This window comes from Onychomys torridus, chromosome 6 (assembly GCF_903995425.1).
Source record: "Onychomys torridus chromosome 6, mOncTor1.1, whole genome shotgun sequence".
Classification (NCBI taxonomy): domain Eukaryota; kingdom Metazoa; phylum Chordata; class Mammalia; order Rodentia; family Cricetidae; genus Onychomys; species Onychomys torridus.
The window spans coordinates 130,411,305-130,431,673 of NC_050448.1; the positions used below are offsets into that span (position 1 = coordinate 130,411,305).

At 42.7% G+C, this 20,369-nt stretch overlaps 1 protein-coding gene across 4 annotated transcripts in view; it reads left to right on the forward strand.

Annotated features, from left to right (window-relative positions):
* Positions 1-19,799, forward strand: part of Erich3 (glutamate rich 3) — a 115,987-nt gene extending 96,188 nt beyond the window's left edge. For 3 of the 4 annotated variants that reach the window (XM_036190971.1, XM_036190974.1, XM_036190972.1), the window contains 2 exons: positions 9,375-9,497; positions 16,127-19,799. In XM_036190971.1, the coding sequence (XP_036046864.1) occupies positions 9,375-9,497; positions 16,127-18,444 (2,441 nt within the window). In that variant the 3' untranslated portion in view covers positions 18,445-19,799. The remainder of the gene's footprint in view (positions 1-9,374; positions 9,498-16,126) is intronic. The other variant, XM_036190973.1, reaches the window with a different exon arrangement.
* Positions 19,800-20,369: the final 570 nt, after the last annotated feature.

Sequence of the window (20,369 nt, forward strand, 5' to 3'; positions counted from 1 at the left end):
TTGATAGTTTTTTTTTCTCACTTACAACAATTGGCTCAAAATTTTAATATTACAGGGAAAAGGACCGGGTGCCAGTAAAAGCTTACACTGTTCAGCTTCCTATCTTCCTCATACATGTGACCATGGCTAAACAATCATGATTCTAAACACTTTTTTTTTCTGAGACAGGGTTTCTCTGTGTAGCTTTGTGCCTTTCCTGGAACTCACTTGGTAGCCCAGGCTGGCCTTGAACTCACAGAGATCTGCCTGCCTCTGCCTCCCGAGTGCTGGGATTAAAGGTGTGTGCCATCACCACCCCCCCAGTGGTTCTAGACATTTTATAGAGATATATTTACAGTTTCTGAACATAAAATAATGGAAGAGTAGTGTTTTCTGTTAATTACAATTTAAAAGACATATAGAAGTAATTTCTGGTGTGAGTGTGTGTGTATGAGAGAGAGAGAGAGAGAGAGAGAGAGAGAGAGAGAGAGAGAGAGAGAGAAGAAGAAGAAGAAGAAGAAGAAGAAGAAGAAGAAGAAGAAGAAAGGAGAGGAGAGGAGAGGAGAGGAGAGGAGAGGAGAGGAGAGGAGAGGAGAGGAGAGGAGGAGAGGAGAAGAGAAGAGAAGAGAAAAGAGAAGCTGGGACTGAACCCAGACCTTTGAATCTGCTAGCCAAGTGCTCTACCAATGACGTGTATCTGCAACTTCATTCCATATTTTTATGTGCAATTAAGAATAGTCAATTTAGGTTTAATTTAAACCTAAGTATGGGTATATAACTAAAGTAAAATGTGATTTGTTGTTATGTGCATAGGGTAAAGCAGGTCTGAATGAGAGCAGACAAATCTGAGCTGAGCTGAGGTCTAATTACAAAGTCTGAGTGAATGTGGACTTATTTAGTTGTCTGTTCCAGTAGAGTCCTTCTGCTGCTTTATGTAGAAGTAGTCAGTTGTCTGTTCTAGTAGATTCCTTCTGCTACAGTGCATTCGGCACATGCTTTGTGTCAAACACTGTTCTTTGTGTGAATACATCAAAGTCCTTGACTATACAAAGTTTGTGATAGGGAGGAAATACATTTAACAGATGGATGGGTTACCTGGCATGATAATAAGGGGGCATAAGGATTGTTTAAGGGGTATCTTTGGGGGGCTGGCTTCTGATGGTCCATTTGAGCAGAGACATGGGGAAAGGACAGAGATCAGCCATGCTGTCACCTGCAAGAGATCTAAGGGACAGTTAGGAGCCACAGCCCTGTGCTGGGGAGGAGCTGTGAACAGAGTTTGGGAAGGAGGCTAGTAGAATGGAGTAGGGTGGAAGGGAGGGCACAGAGGAATGAGGAGGGAAACAGGGATAGGGAAAGGGGAGGAGAGGGAAGGGAGGGGAGGCAGATTTACAGACCACTGTCAAGTACTTACTCTGCTATGGGAAGTATTTCCATTGGAAATTTTAGCATGGATAGATGATATGATCTGGAAGTTTGAGAAAGATGACTCACGCTACTTTAGGGAGGAGAGAATTTGTCCTTGAACAGCTGTGGTCCTGAGCTTGTAATTGATTCTAGATTGTGTGGGCCATGCTTCAATGTCACAGGTAACACCCGGACATCTTCACTGTGGAGGCAGATGAGGTTAGCTGTGAATCTGTCATGGTGAGTTGTGGAGAAGAGAATTGATAGTCTACAAAGAATGATCAAGGCACAAAGATACTCTCAAGGTGACTGTGGGCTTAGAATGAACTTGAATATGTCTTTACTCTGTTTTCATGGGTTTTTATGGATTAGAATTTCAGACACAACCCTTGGCATCATTTACCTCTGCCACGGAGCAACTCGGCATTTGTAGCATATTAAGATGGGGTCGGTTCATTTTGTTTCAGCTCTAGCAGAGGAGAAGGGATGAACTGTCTGTCCTTGAGAAAACAGATGAAGAATGTAAAAGATGCCATGGGCTACAAGCTGAGGCACTTGCATTTTGAGTTCTGAAATTGTGGAAAGGAGAAGTAATCATGAGAACTAAAGTTAGTGTGAGATGGACAGGCTGACACTGAAGGTTTGTGGCTTCAACAGTGTTTTTAGTTTGTGTGTGAGGCATCTCACTTCGCACTGCCCAAATTCCTCCTCAGAACCTGTTGGCCACAAAATACTTGTTACTTCACAAAAGAAAACAATCAAAGTCCCTAAAAGCCCCATACTGCACAGTAAGTGGAGGCTCTTGAATGAATCCCTGTTCACTTCCTGTTTCTCTATAGATTTTTCTTTTTATCTGAGCTGGGTGATAATGAATGCAGAAAAATTTATTTTTAAAAAAAATCACAAAAGTAAACATGGCCTCCTGGATTTTTGTGTAGTTGGCAAAATTACATCCTTTATTGCATCATTCTAAATACCTTTCTTAGAATCTAAGTTTATGATAAGGAACTTACTCATTTAAGCCATATGGACAGACAGTGCTTTGAAATGATTGAAACTGTTTTTATTTGTAAGTGTTTATGACCCAGGCATCCAGGTGTGTTCTGTTTGTATACTCCTTGCAAGAGCCTGAGTCTTGGCATCTCACAGTCTGGTTTATTTCCACCAGTGCTCGGCTTTTCGCAGCATGTCCCTAGTTTCTCTGCTGGCTTCGAAGAAGAGGATAATCAGAAAAACTCGGAACACCAGTGCAATTGACGATCTGGGCTTTGGTGCTCTGTGTTTCCTCCCTTGGTCCTGTTTGGAATCAGAAATACCATAAAGGATCACACTTGGAAGGTTTTACAGAGCTGTGGGGAAACCAGAACCCTTCACAACAGCCCTGGGCGAGCAAGCATCTGAGCAAGGTTGGAGCCTGTGGAACAGGCCAGCGCCAGCACATAGGGTGGCCTCTCTGCCAAGAGGGCCAGAGCCTTGTCTCCTCTTCCTTTCCATGTAGCGCTTGGGTCCATGATTTAGAATTGATAACTACTAATCTTAACCTTCTGAGAAGGAGGCAGTTATGCAGTTCCTATGGGAAGTTAAGGGCATCAAGCTTCCACACTCTTTTAAATGAAAACACACAAATAACACACATTTTTGTATAAATAAAACTGTCATTCTTCCCCAGTAGATAATGATGTAAAAGACATCAATATGATTTAGAAGGCTGGCTCACTGAGTGCTTACGTGCCCTTTCCCTAGGAGCACAGAGTACGAGTTTTGGAGTTCAGAGCCTATGATAATGGTGACAGGATAATATGCTCTCATAATGGATAAGAAACTTAAAGGAAGTTATCAAATAGTTCTTGTATCAAAGAAAAATTTCATTCCTTAATTATTGATTATGCTATTAGAACAAGAAAATACTATTTTAAAGATGAAATATTTCAAACTGTAGCCTCACATAATGACTCCACTCAAGCAATAGTGAAAAATTGCTAAGTAATACATAACAAATACGCAAAAAAAAAAATCCTATAACACTACTTCCAGGAGTGTGTGAGAATGGAAAATACAGTGTGTCTTGACTGAATAAAAATTTGGGATAAGTAAGAAATCACTCTAAGGAAGTAAAAATTAAATAAAGGGTGCTGGAAAACTTACCAGTTTACGTCCTCAGCTTTATGTAGTATGCCTCTAAATCGTGGAGATGATAATTTGGAACTCAAAAAATTTATAGGAGCTAGTACCAAGTAATTAGAAATTATTTAGAGTATTAGCAACAGCAATGTATCAGTAATCACTCTAGCAAAGGAAACTGGAGAAAGCTTTGCCTTGTATGTTTAATAGTTGATATTTTTAAGAAGAAAACAGTTCTTTTTTTTCTTTATTATTATGTGTTTTAAATTTTATACATCAGCCATGGGTTCCCCTGTCCTCCCCACTCCCGCCCCCACCTTCCCCCTAGCCCCTCCCCTCCATTCCCATGTCCTCCAGGATCAAGGCACCCCTGGGGATTCATTTAAACCTGGTGGATTCAGTACAGGCAGGTCCTGTCACCTCCTTCCAGGCTGAGCAAAGTGTCCCTGTGTAAGCCCAAGGTTCCAAACAGCCAGCTCATGCACTAAGGACAGGTCCAGGTCCCTGGGTGCCTCCCAAACAGATCAAGCTATTCAATTATCTCACTTATCCAGAGGGCCTGATCCAGCTGGGGGCTCCACAGCCTTTGGTTCATAATTCATGTGCTTCCTTTCGTTTGGCTATTTGTCCCTGTGCTTTTTCCAATCTTGGTCTCAACAATTCATGCTCTTGCAGACCCTTCTCTTTCTCGACAGTTGGATACCTGGAGCTCCACCTGGGGTCTGGCTGAGGATCTCTGCATCCACTTCCATCAGTTATTGGATGAGAGTTCCAGCACGACTGTTAGGGTGTTTAGCCATCTGATCACCAGACTAGGTCAGATCAGGCTTTCTCTCAACCATTGCCAGCAGTCTACAGAGGATGTATCATTGTGGATTTCTGGGGACCTCTCCAGCACTCTGCCTATTCCTGTTCTCATGTGGTCTTCATTTATCATGGTCTGTTATTCCTCGTTCTCCCTTTCTGTTCTTGATCCAGCTGGGATCTCCTGCTCCCCTAAGCTTTCTTTCCCTCAAATCTTGCCCTTCATTACTCCCACTGTCATCCAGGTTGTTCATGTAGATCTTATCCATTTCTCTGTCATTGGGTGATCCTTGGGACTTTCCTAAGGTCCCGTTTTCTAGGTAGCCTCCCTGGAGTTGCATAGCAGTCTAGTCATCTTTGTTTTACATCTAGTATCCTCCTATGAGTGAGTACATACCGTGTTTGTCCTTCTGAGTCTGGGTTACCTCACTCAGGATGATTTTTTCTAGATCCATCCATTTGCCTGCAAACCTTATGATGTCATTGTTTTTCTCTGCTGAGTAGTACTCCATTGTGTATATGTACCATATATATTTTTTTTATCCATTCTTCAGTTGAAGGGCATGTAGATTGTTTCCAGGTTCTGGCTATTACAAACAAAGCTGATATGAACATAGCTGAGCAAATGCCCTTGTGGTATGATTGAGCATTCCTTGGGTATATGCCCAAGACAGAACAGTCCACCCAAACAAAAAAGAATATACCTTCTTCTCAGCACCCCATGGAACCTTCTCTAAAATCGACCACATACTTGGCCACAAAGCAAATCTCAACAGATACAAAACATTTGGAATAACCTCCTGTATTCTGTTGGACCACCATGGTTTAAAGTTAGATTTCAACAACAGAAAAAACTACAGAAATCCTACAATCTCATGGAAACTGAATAATGCTCACCTGAATCACCAATGGGTTAAGGAAGAAATAAGAAAGAAATTAAAGACTTCCTAGAGATCAAGGAAAATGAATACACCACATACCCAAACGTATGGGACACTATGAAAGCAGTGCTAAGAGGCAAATTCATAGCACTGAATGCCCACATAAAGAAGCTGGAGAAATCTCACGCTAGTGACTTGACAGCACACATGAAACCCCTTGCACAGGAAGAAGCAAAGTCTCCCAGGAGGAACAGACGCCAGGAAATTATCAAATTGAGAGCTGAAATCAATAAAATAGAAATAAAGAGAACAATACAAAGGATTAATGAAACAAAGAGTTGGTTCTTTGAGAAGATCAACAAGATAGACAAGTCCTTATCCAAACTAACCAAAAGACAGAGAGAGAGCATCCAAATTAACAAAATCAGAAATGAAAAGGGGGACATAACAACAGACAATGAGGAAATCCAGAGAATCATCAGGTCATATTTCAAAAACCTCTACTCCACAAAACTGGAAAATCTAAAAGAAATGGATAATTTTCTGCATAGGTACCACATACCTAAGTTAAATCAAGACCAGATAAACCATTTAAATAGTCCAATAACCCCTAAGGAAATAGAGTCAGTCATTAAAAGTCTCCCAACCAAAAAAAGCCCTGGACCTGATGGTTTCACTGCAGAATTCTACCAGATCTTCAAAGAAGACTTAATACCAATACTCTTTAAATTGTTCCATACAACAGAAGCAGAAAGAAAACAGTTCTTAACGAAAAAAAAAATTCTAAAAAACCAATATGACAAACCCAGTCACCATGTAGCAGGAAATTCACAATTCATTAAACAATGGTTGTAATTCATTAGCTACATAAATTAGACATTAGTCATATTAATTTTGCATATGTGGTGTGTGTGTGTGTGTGTGTGTGTGTGTGTGTGGTTGTGTGGTGCTGGGGATCTAGCCCTAGTTCTGGAACATGCTAGGCATGCATTCTATCACTGAACTACATTCTCAGCCTGAATCTTTAGTCGAAGCTTCTATATTAGTTGTTCTCAACCTGTGGGTCATGACTCCTTGGTGTTAAATGATCCTTTCAAAGGGTAGAGTATCAGACATCATATATATCAGATATTTCCATTACAATTCATAACAGTAGCAAAATTACAGTTATGAAGTTACAATGAAAATAATTTTATGGGTGGGGGGGGGTCACCACAACATGAGGAACTGTATTAAAGTGCCACAGCGTCAGGAAGGTTGAGAACCACTACTCTATAGGCACTGAAAGACCCTCTTTACCTGTTGAGTGGAGAAAAAGAATATGTTGCCAACTTGACAAAGTGAGATGTGAGAAGGTCCCTAAAATAAACACAAAGTACATGAAGCCTCTCGGGATTCACTGAAATATCAGTTAGTAGTTCAGAGTCCCAGTACTATGGGCGGTGCTTGTTTTTTTCTTACTTTCCTATCTTTTCTAGCTTTAGATGATGGCTTTATACCACTTTTATGTTTAGGGAAGTATGGCAAATGTTACTGGAAAATGCATTTGTTTTAATAATAGAAAACTAACATTGGAACACAGAGTTGTAGTATTTTGAACACTATTATGAGGTTCCCTACATCATTGGGGTGGTTTTCTAAGAAATTCCCTATATGAAACTATTCATTTTTTGTGAATCCTGGGAGAACTGACGATTCCTGTGGCCTTTTGTGTTCGCCTTTACAGAAGGCTAATGGACAGGGTAGAGGGTAGACAGTAGAAACAAGGTGGCCGGCCACATGGGTGACACAGGAGTCCGGGCAGGCACAGCCCTCTTTCACTATGGGTGGAAAACAGTAACAGATAGACCTGGCCGAGTTCTTGCTTTCAACTTTCAGCATCAGAAGGACATCTGAGGAAACTGCCTAGTGAGTCCTTCTCTGGGCAAAGATCTGCTGTGTTCTCAGCACTTTGGCCAGAAGCTCATTCTTGCTGAACTGTGACTGGCCACTCGTGACTCCAGGGACCTCCATCTGCTCCACAGCCACATCCTCCAGGGTGAATCAGCAGATGGGCTGGGTGGTGGCCACAGCCCTGGCTCACTAAAGAAGCCTTGCCATTGATTTGGAGTGAGTCATCATGGTCAGATTGACGCATGGCTGCTTAGGCTAGTGTTTCTTCAGTGGCTACTGTTTAATTATTATTATTATTATTATTGTAAGCCACATTTCTTTAAAATTTTTGGCTAACACTCACTGCAATGATTTAATTATGATAGTCATATCCATAGGTAACACATACTTTTTTCTGGATAACCCACAGCCCTCCATTCCTCTATACTCCCCTCTTCTTACTGGTCCCTTTCTTCCTCACAAAGTCATCCTTCTCTTGTGTCATGCCTCTCCCATGACCCCATCTTTTCAGCCTTTCCCATCCCTTGAGGCCCCTTCCTTCTACCCCAAGTCACCATCCACTTTCCTATCTACACACATATGTGAGTTTGCATCTAGACCCCACACGTGAGAGAAAGAACTTGTGGTATTTATCTGTTGGAGTTCTGCTTGGTTTAGTAAAGGCCTCGTTTCCTTGCAGCGTTTGGCACTTAAGACAAACCCAGATGTCTGCTGGGACTGCAGAAATGTTGCTGAGTCAATCTCTACCCCCCACCCTAACGTCCTGGTGATTGCCATTGCTCAGTCAACCAAACTGTTTTATTCACATCCCAAAACCATTGCTTGTTTAAACTTTAAATATACCACATTATGATGACATTATCATAGTAGACAAAATGATATGTGAGTTCCCTGTCCGATATTCATAAATGTCCTACACTGACTCAGTAACACATCCAACTGTAACAGAGTTGTCATGAGGTGATGTCATCTCCAAACTGTAGTGTTGTAAGTAAATGTTTCAGTTTGTGCATTGGAGGAATGAAGAAACATGATGTCACACAAAAGAATAAACCATGTATCTGAGCTATATGATGGTCCTCTTCATTTCCATGTTTGTCTCAGTATTTACCATTTTCCCCACTGAGATCCACCTGTAGAGAGCACAGTATTTCTTCCCAAACCACTAGTTACCTCTCAGAAGTTTATTAGAGATGGAGTTATAGTGGTTTTTCTCAAAGTATAGTCCTTGGATTAGCTTGGATCATAATGTCAGAAGGTGAGGAAGAAGAGGTGTGGAAGAGGTGTGGAAGCAGAGTGGGAGACAGGAGACTGATACACTGTGTCTTCACTCCTGAAGGCAGATCTCAGGCTCATGTTACTGATGGACCTTCTGTTGACTACAGGGTGATGTGTAGTTGTAGGATTATGAAGTTAGACACAGGCCATCGGATGACCAGCAGTGAGGAAGAAGGAGTTGTCAGATGCAAAGACAAATGTAATTGACTTTACAGTTTACCGCAGCTTGGATGTCAATGACAAACATGTGAAATGCTCATTATCACCCCCACCATGCAGCAGTAGCTATTCCTGTTAAGTTCACAGGCACTTGCTGGTACAGGGAAGCTCTCGTGCTCTGTATACATTACTTCATTTAATCCTCTTGATACATTTGAGTCCTTATCTCTTTTGACAGATATGTAAACTGAGGAAACAGCATGGAAGATAGGACTTGAACCTGGACCTCTGTGCCTCTGAGGTCTTTGGTAGTAGGCAGCATTATACAATAGGAATTTGTGTGAGGATGTATACTGTCAAACTGACAGGAATTCCGTGACAGCTGCTGTGCATGTGGTCACTGAGGTCAAATCATTAAATCTACTAATGGATGAATCACTCAGGGTGAGTTAGCATAAGTAGGTTATGTAAAAGAGCAGTAATGATTGGTGTCATAGAAGGAAGAATACACATTTCTAGAAAGCGAAAGGCAACTCAGCTGCTTCTCCAGTCACGCGTCCATCGCTTGCACACTTGGCAACTGCCATTGCTTCTGGCTTTTGTCTTATTTTAATGGAAATGTTTCTTTGCATGGGTCTCCTCACTTTGTCATTAACTATGGTGAGCTGTGTCTTCCTTTCAAAAATCATAGCTTGGAAGTTGTTTCATCTTTGTGTATTTTTAGAAGAAAGTCACATTTTAATGTGAATTTGTTTAAATTAAATCCACCCCTCCTTACTTGAATGGTGTGAAATGCTGATGTCTCCGTGGCCTGTCTTATGCTTTTTGATGTTTTATGTGCTCTCTAATCAGTTGGACAGGTAACAGGTGAAGCCCAATCACCTGAACACTACCGCTCCCACACAGCAGCTGGACTCAGCACCACAGAGGATGGGGTGACATCCACGAGAAAGCTGGAGGTCAGCCTGGGCAGAGGTAAGGGTGAAGAGGTAAAGTGGAGTCCTCCACCAATGCTGCCCTGTCTCTGTCTTTCATCTTCCAGTCCTTGTTTGATCCTTTAGTCCATTCTTTTTTATTTGATTCTCATGTAATGAATATGGGATATGATGGCAGGAAGTGACCCAGAGGCCTGAAGAGAAGCTTTGAAACCGATATTAGCTATAAATGCTGTTTTTAAATAAAAATACATTGGTGTGACCAAGTAGTGGTGGCGATCACTTTTAATTCCAGCACTAGGGAGGCAGAGGCAGGTAGATCTCTGTGAGCCAGCCTGGTCTACAGAGTAAGTTCCAGGACAGTTTCCAAAGCTCCACAGAAAAACCCTGTCTTGAAAAAAACAAAAGAAAAAATAATAAAAACATTGATGTTTAAGATAAAAAACAAAGCAAAACATACAAATAAAACAACAACAATAACAAAAACCTGGTGCTAATTTTCAGATTGGTCATATTACTTCAAGTTAACTGACCAAGCAGATGAATTTACCTTTGCTGACCAAGTAAGAGACATTAAGAGCCCCAGCACACCATGTTTTACAAGGGCTCATACAAACTCAACCCTTTTCATAGGAAAGAATTTACTGTTGTCAGTGTGTAATGGGACTGGTACCTCATCTTCAAGATTGCTAGCTAAACATCGAGTCAGTGAATATGACTCTCATACATCTGGTCAGTGTCAATATCTGTGATGTGGTCTTCCTCTTATGAATGCTGTTTCAAGATTGTTTTGATTTGAATGTGTGTGTGTGTGTGTGTGTGTGTGTGTGTGAGAGAGAGAGAGAGAGAGAGAGAGAGAGAGAGAGAGAGAGAGAGAGAGAGGAGTACTCATTTTGCTCATCACTTTACCCCATCTCCAGTGTTAAGAGTTATCAAGCACTATCAGAGAGCTTCACGGATGCTGTAGAAGGCACAGGAGAGACTCCTTTCCTCTTTGGGCAGCACGAAGAGGGTCAGGTGACATGTGGAGAAGCAGTGAATAGAGTCACAGCAGAGAAATACTGAACTTTTGTAGTTGACTTTTCTTTAGAGGGATTCTGGTGGACCTCCCAAACACACAATGTAGCCCTAGCTGTTCTTGAGGTCAGACTCCAGTAAGAAAGTCTAGTTCATTGTAAGCAGTGGGACAGGAGTAGAAAGTCAGGGGCTCATAGGTATGTGCAGTCCTGACCATTCACACAGCCACACCATCGATTGCTACAAGAATTCGGCCAGTCAAACATGGCTGCTACCATGTGGATAAAAACATGAAATCTTAGAGGGGTACCCTTTCCTAAATTCATATAACTAACAAACATGAGAGGTACAGGTACACCAGGTCTGTCTGAACCCCCAGGCACGTGCTTATTGCATGCGATGTAGTGGCCTTGTTCATGAATGCTGCACACTTGCTTTAGTAAAACACTTCCCCAAAGCTCATGAGGTTGCCATAAAAAATACACCTTTTACATACTGCTATTTCTGAGAAAGGCTTCAATTACCCATTCTCCCTTGTTTTGGGAATGTTCTGTTTGACTTCTCTGTGCTGTGTTCATATAACAGCTCAGCTGGGTGTCATTAACACATTTTCTCCTAGAATTTAAACATTATATCATTACATGATGACTAGGCAATTTTATTCCCCTGTTTTCGTGAATGCTCTTTAATTAATCCATAAATTTAGAGGCCAGGTTAGAAAAACAGATGTCTTTATTTAAGTGTTTTCCACAACTGACTTCTTAATAACATTTTCATGCAGGAATCTGAACAGCAACAGATAAGAAGAGGGAACTTGACATCCAGTGCTATCTCCTTGTCCCAACATAGCTGTGTTCTAAGTCAGTCACAGTTATTGTGAAGTAGAAATGGGCTACATCTTTTTTCAAGTGAATTTGCTACATGTCATCTGAGCATATAGTTTGGCTCTACATATCCTTTCCAGAGCTCTTAAGTACAATTTTGGAAATTGCTAATTGATGCCCATAAAAAGACCTATAAAAGTCAACCTTAGCCTCACTGCTGGGCCTGGATTATTAAAATTTGACTTCTTGATTGAAGACAACAGAAATCATCTTCTAAATACATGTATTAAGGGGAATGTCATGCCAGCTCTTATCACCTATTGTCCAAATAGTCTGTGGTGCTACTTGGCAGGAGACTGAGATATATACAGCAAAGGGCATGTTTGTAGTAGAGTCCTGGCATTGTAGGGCACAGAGAGCAATGGGAAAGCTAAGAACAGGTTTGGTTCTTTTAGACTGTCACTGACAGTATAAAATAGCTGGCCAAGAGTGCGGGCAAGCCTTCGTCCAGAGGGTAAAGGCTCACATTGCCGAACCTGGAGGCCTGGGTTCCATCCCTGGAGTCCACGCAGCAGAGGGACAGAACTGACTGTGGAAAGATGTCCTCTGATCGCCACGTGTTCACTGTGATAGGCAAATGACCACGCCCCACAATATAATAAATAAACGCAAAAATATTTTGAGAATGCAAGTGAGCAAAGGAAATGAGGAAAATTTATTTGCTTATTGCATAACTTTACATGATAAACTGGTAGAATAATTTGTTACAATTTATAGAGTCTACCAATGTATCCTTTTGTATGAATATATATATGCAAGTCTGTCTTGGTTACTTTTATATTGCTGTGACATGACACCATGGCCAAGTATTAGTCAGGGTTCTCTAAGTAACAGCATTTATAGAAAGCATTTATCTCTATATATAGAAAAGGGATTTATTAGAATGATTTATAGGCTGTGGTCTAGCTAATCCAACATTAGATGCCTATGAACAGAATGTCCAAGAATCCAGCAGTGGTTCAGTCTATAAATCTCAGCTGTTCTTTAGTATATGCCAGAATCCCAAAGAAGTAGGCTCTAATGCCACTGAAGGAATAAACTTGCTAGCAAAGGTGAGAACAAACAAGGAGAGAGAGAGAAAGAGAGAGAGAGAGAGAGAGAGAGAGAGATTCTTTATTTCATGTCCTTGATATAGGCTGCCAGTGGAAGGTATGACCAGACTAAAGGTAGATTTTCTCACCTCAAAAGATCTAGATTAAAGGCTTAACTTCCCACCTCCATGATCCAGATTAGAAGTGGGTCTCCCACTTCAAATGATTCAATTAAGAAAAAAAAAAAGCCCTCACAGGTGTGCCCAGTCATTCGGATTTTAGTTGATAACAGATGTAGTCAAGTTGACAGTCAAGAACAGACATCACACCAAGGAACTTATAAAAGAAAACTGTTTACCTGGGCTTGTGGTTTCAGAGGGTGGAACCCATGGTGGGACAGTTAACAGCAACAGCTAAATGGTCACATCTTGATCCTGAAGGAGGAAGCAGAGAGAGACAGATTGAGAATGATGTAAGTCTTATGAAACCTTGAAGCACATTACTAGTGGCACACCTCCTCCAACAAGGCAAGATTTTTAATCCTTCCAAAACAGTTCCTCCAACTAGAGACCAAGTTTATATAAGCCTAAGGGGGGCATTCTCATTCAAACTACCAAACCCCGCTTCCTACTCCATATCATAAATCAAAATGCATTTATTCCAAATTTTAAAGTACCCATAGTCTTTTACAGTTTCTACAATGTTCAAAAGTCCAAAGTTCAAGTCTCTTCAGAGACTCAAGGCAATCTCTTAATTGTAACCCCCATTAAAAGCAAAACCTAAAATCAATACTTCAAATATACAATGGCACAGAATATGTATTATCATTGCAAAATGGAGGAATGGGGCACAGTGAGGAAATAACAAAACCAAGACCCAAACTCCAAACTCAGCCCTTCCCGCTTTTCTGACCACAACATAGTTCCCCTTCCTACCTTCCTTGGCAGACATCCCATGGCTATGGTATCACCAGCATCATCCAGGCTTCACTTTCACAACTTCCTTCAGTGGTCTCCCCTGCCACATGCTTGAGCTCAGCAGCTCTCCCTAACTGCAGATGAAGATTCTCCAGCCTCTTTACTCTGCACCCTTTATGACTCTACAGCTCGAACCAGGTGGACAACAGTGCCAAGTTCAGGTCCTGTTTGTGATGGAGCCTGGCTTCTTCCTTGAATTCCATTTACATAAGCTTTCCTTTGTGGTTGCTTAGTGGGAGCATAGAATTCCTCAGGTATTTCTTTTTTAAAAATTAAAGGTTTGTTTGGGCAGGTCTTACCCTGATGTACCCTCCCTTTATTTCAGTTTACATCAGGACTCTTCTCTGTTTCAGCACAAGCCTTAGCTACCACACTTCATTACCTAGTCCTCCTTCCCCCCAAACTGAACATTTCTTATTTCTTTTGTCTTGCTTGCTCCTTTTAACTGTAGCTCTTCATAAGAGCAACCAGTGAGGCTGTCTTGAAATCTCCTTTGCCAATTAAACTAGTCCATTGTCTTTCAATTTTGCCTCAGCCACATTTTTAGGGCATGGGCAAAATGTAGCCACAGTTTTTGCTAATATATCACAAGAGTGGTCTCTAGCTCAGCTGCTAATATTGTTCCAACCTAGCCATGGGACCTCTTGAGTTGGGCCTCCCACATTGCTCTTGGCACAAATGTCTTCCATGTTCCTTCTATGCTGGCCTATTGAGTTCCGTTAGAGCATCCAACCACTTTCCTATTCAAAATCCCAAAGTCTTCCACATTTCTCCCGAAACCAGCACGGTTTGTCATAGCAACAGCCTACTCCCTGGTACTTAGTTACCTTTCAATTGCTGTGCAAGAGAAAACATGACCAAGGTGACTTATAAAGGAAAGCATTTACCAAGGCTGTCCTTTCAGATGGTTAGAGTGTATGGTGGCAGAGCACAGGCAGGGTGGCAAGAACAGCTGAGACCTCACATTTTGATCCTCAAGTAAGAGGCAGAGAGTGAACACTGAGATAGTGTGAATCTTTTGAAATCTCCAATCCTGTCCTCCAATGACACACCTCTTTAACAAGCCTACACCTTCTAATCCTTCCCAAGCAATTCCAATAAGTATCAAACCATATGACCACGCATTCAAATATATGAGCTTTTGGGATTCATTCTCATTCAAACTACCATAATGTCCATGTTGGTGAGTGTGGGTGCCTATATGTATGCTTGAGTGTACATGTGCATATGTAGGTCAGGGGTCATCTTTGCTTGTCATTCATAATGCATTTCTCACCCTGTTTTATTTGTTGTTGTTGTTTGTTTTGTTTTGAGACAGGATCTCTTACTGAATCTGGAGCTCACCCAGTAAGCAAGGTTGACTGGCCATCAATTCCCAGGGATTCACCTATCTCCTGATTCCTAGCACTAGTTTACAGGCATGAACTACCACACCTGAGATTTTTTTTTTTTTTTCTTATCATGGAGTCTGGAGATGGAACTCAAGTCCTTGTAGGACACAGCATGCCTCATTGACTAAGCTATATCCCTAGCCCTGACTTTTATTAATGAAAAATACTAGAGTACTTGGGGTGGAGAGATGCCTCAGTGGGTAAAGACAGTTCCTATGCAGAGTCTTGTGACTGGGTTCCACTCCTGGAACCCATGTGTAGGTAGAAGGGGAGAACTGATTCCATAGAGTTGTCCTGTGACCTCCTCAGGTGCTGTTGTGAAATGTATTCACAAGACACAAACACAATCATAAATAAAATAAAAAATATTTAATAAAACATTAAAGTAATAAACACTATTAAGATACTATTTCTGAAGTTCCTACCACTCTGAGTAGAAGCCTTCAGCTGGGAAATCTAAAGAAGTTTTGGGTATTTGTTGTCACATGCTTTCACATATTCTGCATGAATCATTCAGAAGGATGCAGGTCTTGGTAAGTCCTGAGAAGTTCAGTGGCCTTTCAAAGACATAGCGGACCTGACGACCCAGATTTTCCAGAGTCTTGTATCAGAACTTGTGAAATACTTCAGCAGTGTAGTAGGAGTGTTGTTTGTGCTAGACACTATCCCACACCAGAAGGTCCTGTCTTGCTCTGTGATCCTGTTTTGCCAAAGGCAATCAGTTTCTGAGCATAGATGGCATGCAAGCTGACATGGAATACAAATTGCTATCTTTAGTGAAGAATACCACACCTCAGCAATAAATACTTTTGATGACTGAATCTAATCAGAGTAACTTTCGTGTTTTGGGAGAGTTATATGACATGATTGGCACCTCTTGAGCCAGGCCATGTGACTAAAAGGCCACTGAAGTAGACACACACTTGATGTTGTAGGGAACAATGAGTTTTAAGAGAAACAAATACTTTTCTGTTGTAATTTTTTCAAATCTTAATAATTAAAATCAAACTAGTGTGTGTATGTGTGTGTTACATGTCAGATAATTTATTGATTGTAAAATATAAAAGGAGTGTTGTGTTTACTCATTTCAACATGCTCAACGTTCAATTTTTATATTAGCATGCCCATTAAATTTGAAAGCATTTCTTTTCATAATGAAAGAAGGGCATTTCCCAAACATGGTCCATGCTAGTTAACAACATTTTATCAACTGAAGAAAGGTTTGGCATGTAACTTTAGTGTTCCCTTGATGACATACGGAGTCTCATAAATATCCCATAAGATTCCATATTGTATTTTCTGCTTTACACACTTTGATCAAAGTCACCTTGTTTCTCATTTTATTTTTATGGGCCAAATGGAAATTCAGTGGTGGAGGAAAGAGCAGCCATCAGCTCAGATGAGCAACCAGAGCAAGCTGCACAGGAGGTGTGTACCCTGGAGAAGGAAACAGCCATGGAGGAAGATGAATGTTTCCAGTCTGAGGATGCTGACACCAATGCAGGGCTGAGGGAGAAAGCAGGAATGGAGGAAAATGAAGCCCACCATCCCCAGGATGCTGACACCAATGCAGGACTGAGGGAGAAAGCAGGAATGGAGGAAAATGAAGCCCACCATCCCCAGGATGCTGACACCAATGCAGGACTGAGGGAGAAAGCAGGAATGGAGGAAAATGAAGCCCACCATCCCCAGGATGCTGACACCAATGCAGGGCTGAGGGAGAAAGCAGGAATGGAGGAAAATGAAGCCCACCATCCCCAGGATGCTGACACCAATGCAGGACTGAGGGAGAAAGCAGGAATGGAGGAAAATGAAGCCCACCATCCCCAGGATGCTGACACCAATGCAGGGCGGAGGGAGAAAGCAGCGATTGCAGAGATCCCCTTAGGGAAGAAGAGCCCTACAGAAGAGCAGCCAGCATTATCAGAGCAGTCTATAGAGAAAGGGGAGCGCCCCCTGAGCACAACTAGTGAGGCAGAGACAGACACAGAAGGATCTAGAAGGTCTGGAGAGGAGCAGTTAAGCCCCACAGGAAAAATAGCAGTGGGCAGCTTGGCATTTCTAAATGTGGAGCAAGCACTGGAGAGTCAGAGGACTGTGGACCCTGACAGGCAGCCGTTGCTGCAGACAGTGATGGAGAAAGGAAGGGCAGTTTCTAGAAGGGAGCCAGTATTGGAGAGGGCAGTGCTCACAGAGAGCTCAGAGTTCCACTCAGAGACTCCTGGGGAATCAGCAGTTCTGAAAGAATCAGGGACTCCTGAAGTGGAGGAGGCTGAGAGCGAGGTAGGCTCCCCAGGACCAGATGGGAACCAAAGCAAAGAGGGATTTCTCACAGAGCTAGAGGACATGGAGCCTCTGGAGGACACAGCACTGGAGAGAGAGGATGGTTTTGAAGAGGAAATCCTTGGAGGGGAGAAAGCAGCTACTGAGGGGAAGGAAGTTCTCCAAGCACAAGCACTCCCCAGTTCCTCAGCAGGAGAAGAAGGGGCAAGCCCCAGAGAGGTTGTCCAGGGCAACCCTGAGGAACTCTGCAGGGCAGACGCACCAAGGGAGGGGGTTGTGGCTGACACAGAATCTATCCTGGAACAGGATCCCACAGTAGTGCTCCCTGGGGAGTTCACTGTGGCTGGAGGCAGGAAGAAAGTTGAGAGGCCCCCAACACCCCCGAGAGAAACTGGATCTGAAAGAGAAGAGGTGGCAGGGGTCAACGTGTTGAAGACAGAAGAGAAGTTAGAAGGGCAAAAAGTTAAAGGGGAAGAGGAGGGCACAGTGGAGGGAGTAAGCTCTGTGGAAGGCGCCCATGCATCCCCCAACAAGATGGAGGTTGATCCTGAGGAAATAAATCCCACAGGGGCGACCGAGTTGAGTGAGGACACAAGGCTTCTAGAAGATTCACCCAAAGAAAGAACCATCGCCTTGTTTGAAGCAAAACTTCCATTTGGGAAGTTACTGGAAGATAAGGAAGCCACAGCCACAGAGCACAAAAAAGGAGGAGAGCTGCCAGGCCAGGAGAGTGGGGCTCCATTGCAGCAGGGGAGGTGGCCTGGCCATGATGGAAAGGGGTTGTTAGGAGCCCCTGGATCTGAGCCAGTAGGCAAAGCTCGGGTGCCTGAGAGTGTTTTCACAGCCAGAGGTCAAGAGTGCACTGCCAAGGAGCTAGACAGCCTTGAGGGACCAGAGAGACTGGATGTAGAAGGGCCTTTGCAAATGCGAAGAAGGGACATTGTGATGATATGTGGGAATCTTCCCGAGGAAAAGCTCACTGCAGCAGAGGTGTTCAGTGGAGAGGCTGAGGGTGAGAAGACACAGGAAGAGGGGGGTGAGGATAGGAAGTACCCTCCAGGGACAGTGACTGACAGCCTGGCAGGGCAGGACTGGGCTGTGGGAGGAGGCACAGTCAACGATGAGGAGGATCCACATGGAAGAGGAGTTGAAGAAACAGTTTCAGAACACAGGGAGGTGTTGGCAGAGTCAATGTCAACTTCTGGGGACAGTGTGACCTCCTTTGCAGATGTCCAGAAGGAAACTTGGAGCAGAGCAGGCGAGGCTCCAGGAGGAACAGCAGCTGAGGACAGCATGACAGCCGAGGACATGACATCCCGGACAGAGAAGGTGGCCTTGGTAGAGGGAGGGGCACCTGCAGAGGCTGTGGAGACCACACAGGAACAGAACCCTCCTGAAGTGTAGGGCTCAGAGCCAGGGGAAGTGCAGACCTCTCAGCATGCAGGCATGGCTGTAGAGGAGACAGGGACTAGGAGGCAGGATGAGGGACCCCAGTCAGGAGCAGCTGAAGAGTTCAGAAGACCAGTGCCTCAAGGAGAGACAGAGCTGAGCAGTTTCTAGAGGCAGCACTTCCCAGGAAGCTGGATTTTTCTAGAACCCCAGAGAAAATGCAAAGAGAAAGTTCCCTTGAACACAATGGAGTAGGAGGTTCCATGACAGCTGGTTAGCTTCCATCTGCTGTGTCTGCAGGACACTAAAGACTTTGCATGGGTTTCCTCTCTGTGGGGCAGGCTTCACTGGTGTCCAGTGTGTTCCTTACGTGTAGCCTTCAGTTTCATTTTACTGAGCCCAAGCTAGCCTGAAGGGTCTGGTGGACATGGGGGGAGGAGCTAGAGCACACATAGGAGGCTGCTCAGCTCTCTGTGTCGCCATTTATTCAAAGAATGAAAGGATCTGTGTCTCACAAAGCTCAAAGACAAAATACACAATATGCAGAGAAGTCAGACACTGAGGAGCTGGGGGAGGGGGAAAGAATATGACCAAAATATATTGTATAATAATTAAAAATATATACAAAGAAGAATGTGCTCCCAGCTACAAAGCCCAGAAATAAAGGGTTAAACTCACTCTAGAACTCATTCCACATTAGCTTCCTTTCATTCTTTGGTCAAATCCATCTCCTCCTCTCCCCTCCAACGTCTCCCCATTCCTCACCACCACTTTTGGGTTTTGAAGGATGAAACAAAGCTTGCCTGTGGTCATTTGCTCTTGCAATGTTTCTATGCTTTTACCTCTGATGTTTTACAAAGTTTAATGAATGTATGTTTTCCATGCATAGATTATAAATATTTAATATACAATGTTGATTGTACGTATATGTAATATAATGCTTAAATACCTAAGTTTTGAATAGTGGAAGTAAACATCAAAATATATTTATTTTACATATTCTGTTGTTTCCAAGACACCATCACGTCATTAGTGCCTAATTTCTGTTACTTTGAGTGGTTTTACCCATAGTGCTGTCTTTTTCCCCAGCATGTTATGGAGAAAGACTGACACAGGTGCCTCACCTTAGGTCTCCTTGTAACCCACTATTGGCCTCCGTTGGTCTTGATCTGTAGGTGCTGGTCAGTAGGTTAGTAACCATGGTGAAATAGCTCAGGTAGATTTGCTTTCACAGGAACTGTGGTCCCAAACAGAGAATGAGGGGCGGTATTGAATATTCTACACAGCTATATTTAAATAAGTGATGATTTTCAAATATTTGGCTTTTACCAAAGATTACCAGAAGGGGATCCCTGATGACTTGAATTTGTTTAAATCACTTTTTTTTTTTTTTTTTTTTTTTTTCCGAGACAGGGTTTCTCTATGTCACCTTGCGGCTTTCTTTCCTGGAACTCGCTTTGGAGACCAGGCTGGCCTCGAACTCACAGAGATCCTCCTGGCTCTGCCTCTTGAGTGCTGGAATTAAAGGCATGTGCCACCACCGCCCAGCTAAATCACTTTTTATTTGCAGTTAAATATTAGTCCCAATTTAATGCATGGTATTGTGTCTTAATCACCTGGTCTTTGGAATGAGTTGCTTAGCCTCTTCCATGGCCACTTAAAACTGAAGATTGCCCCCAGCCTTTCCAAGTCCTTTCAGGAGAAGGATTCTATGGTATGGAAATTCACTTTTTCTTGGAAACATTAATTATTCCTATTTATACCTGGTGTGTGTGTGTGTGTGTGTGTGTGTGTGTGTGTGTGTGTGTGTAAAGTGGGGACATTCCTGAAAGTGCCCTTTGTTTGTATGTATGCCTTTGTGTCCCATTTTCTCTGGTAGATTAGCAAAGGGTGGCTACAAAATGTCAGCATTTTGTCATTGGGAGCATTATTTATCAGGT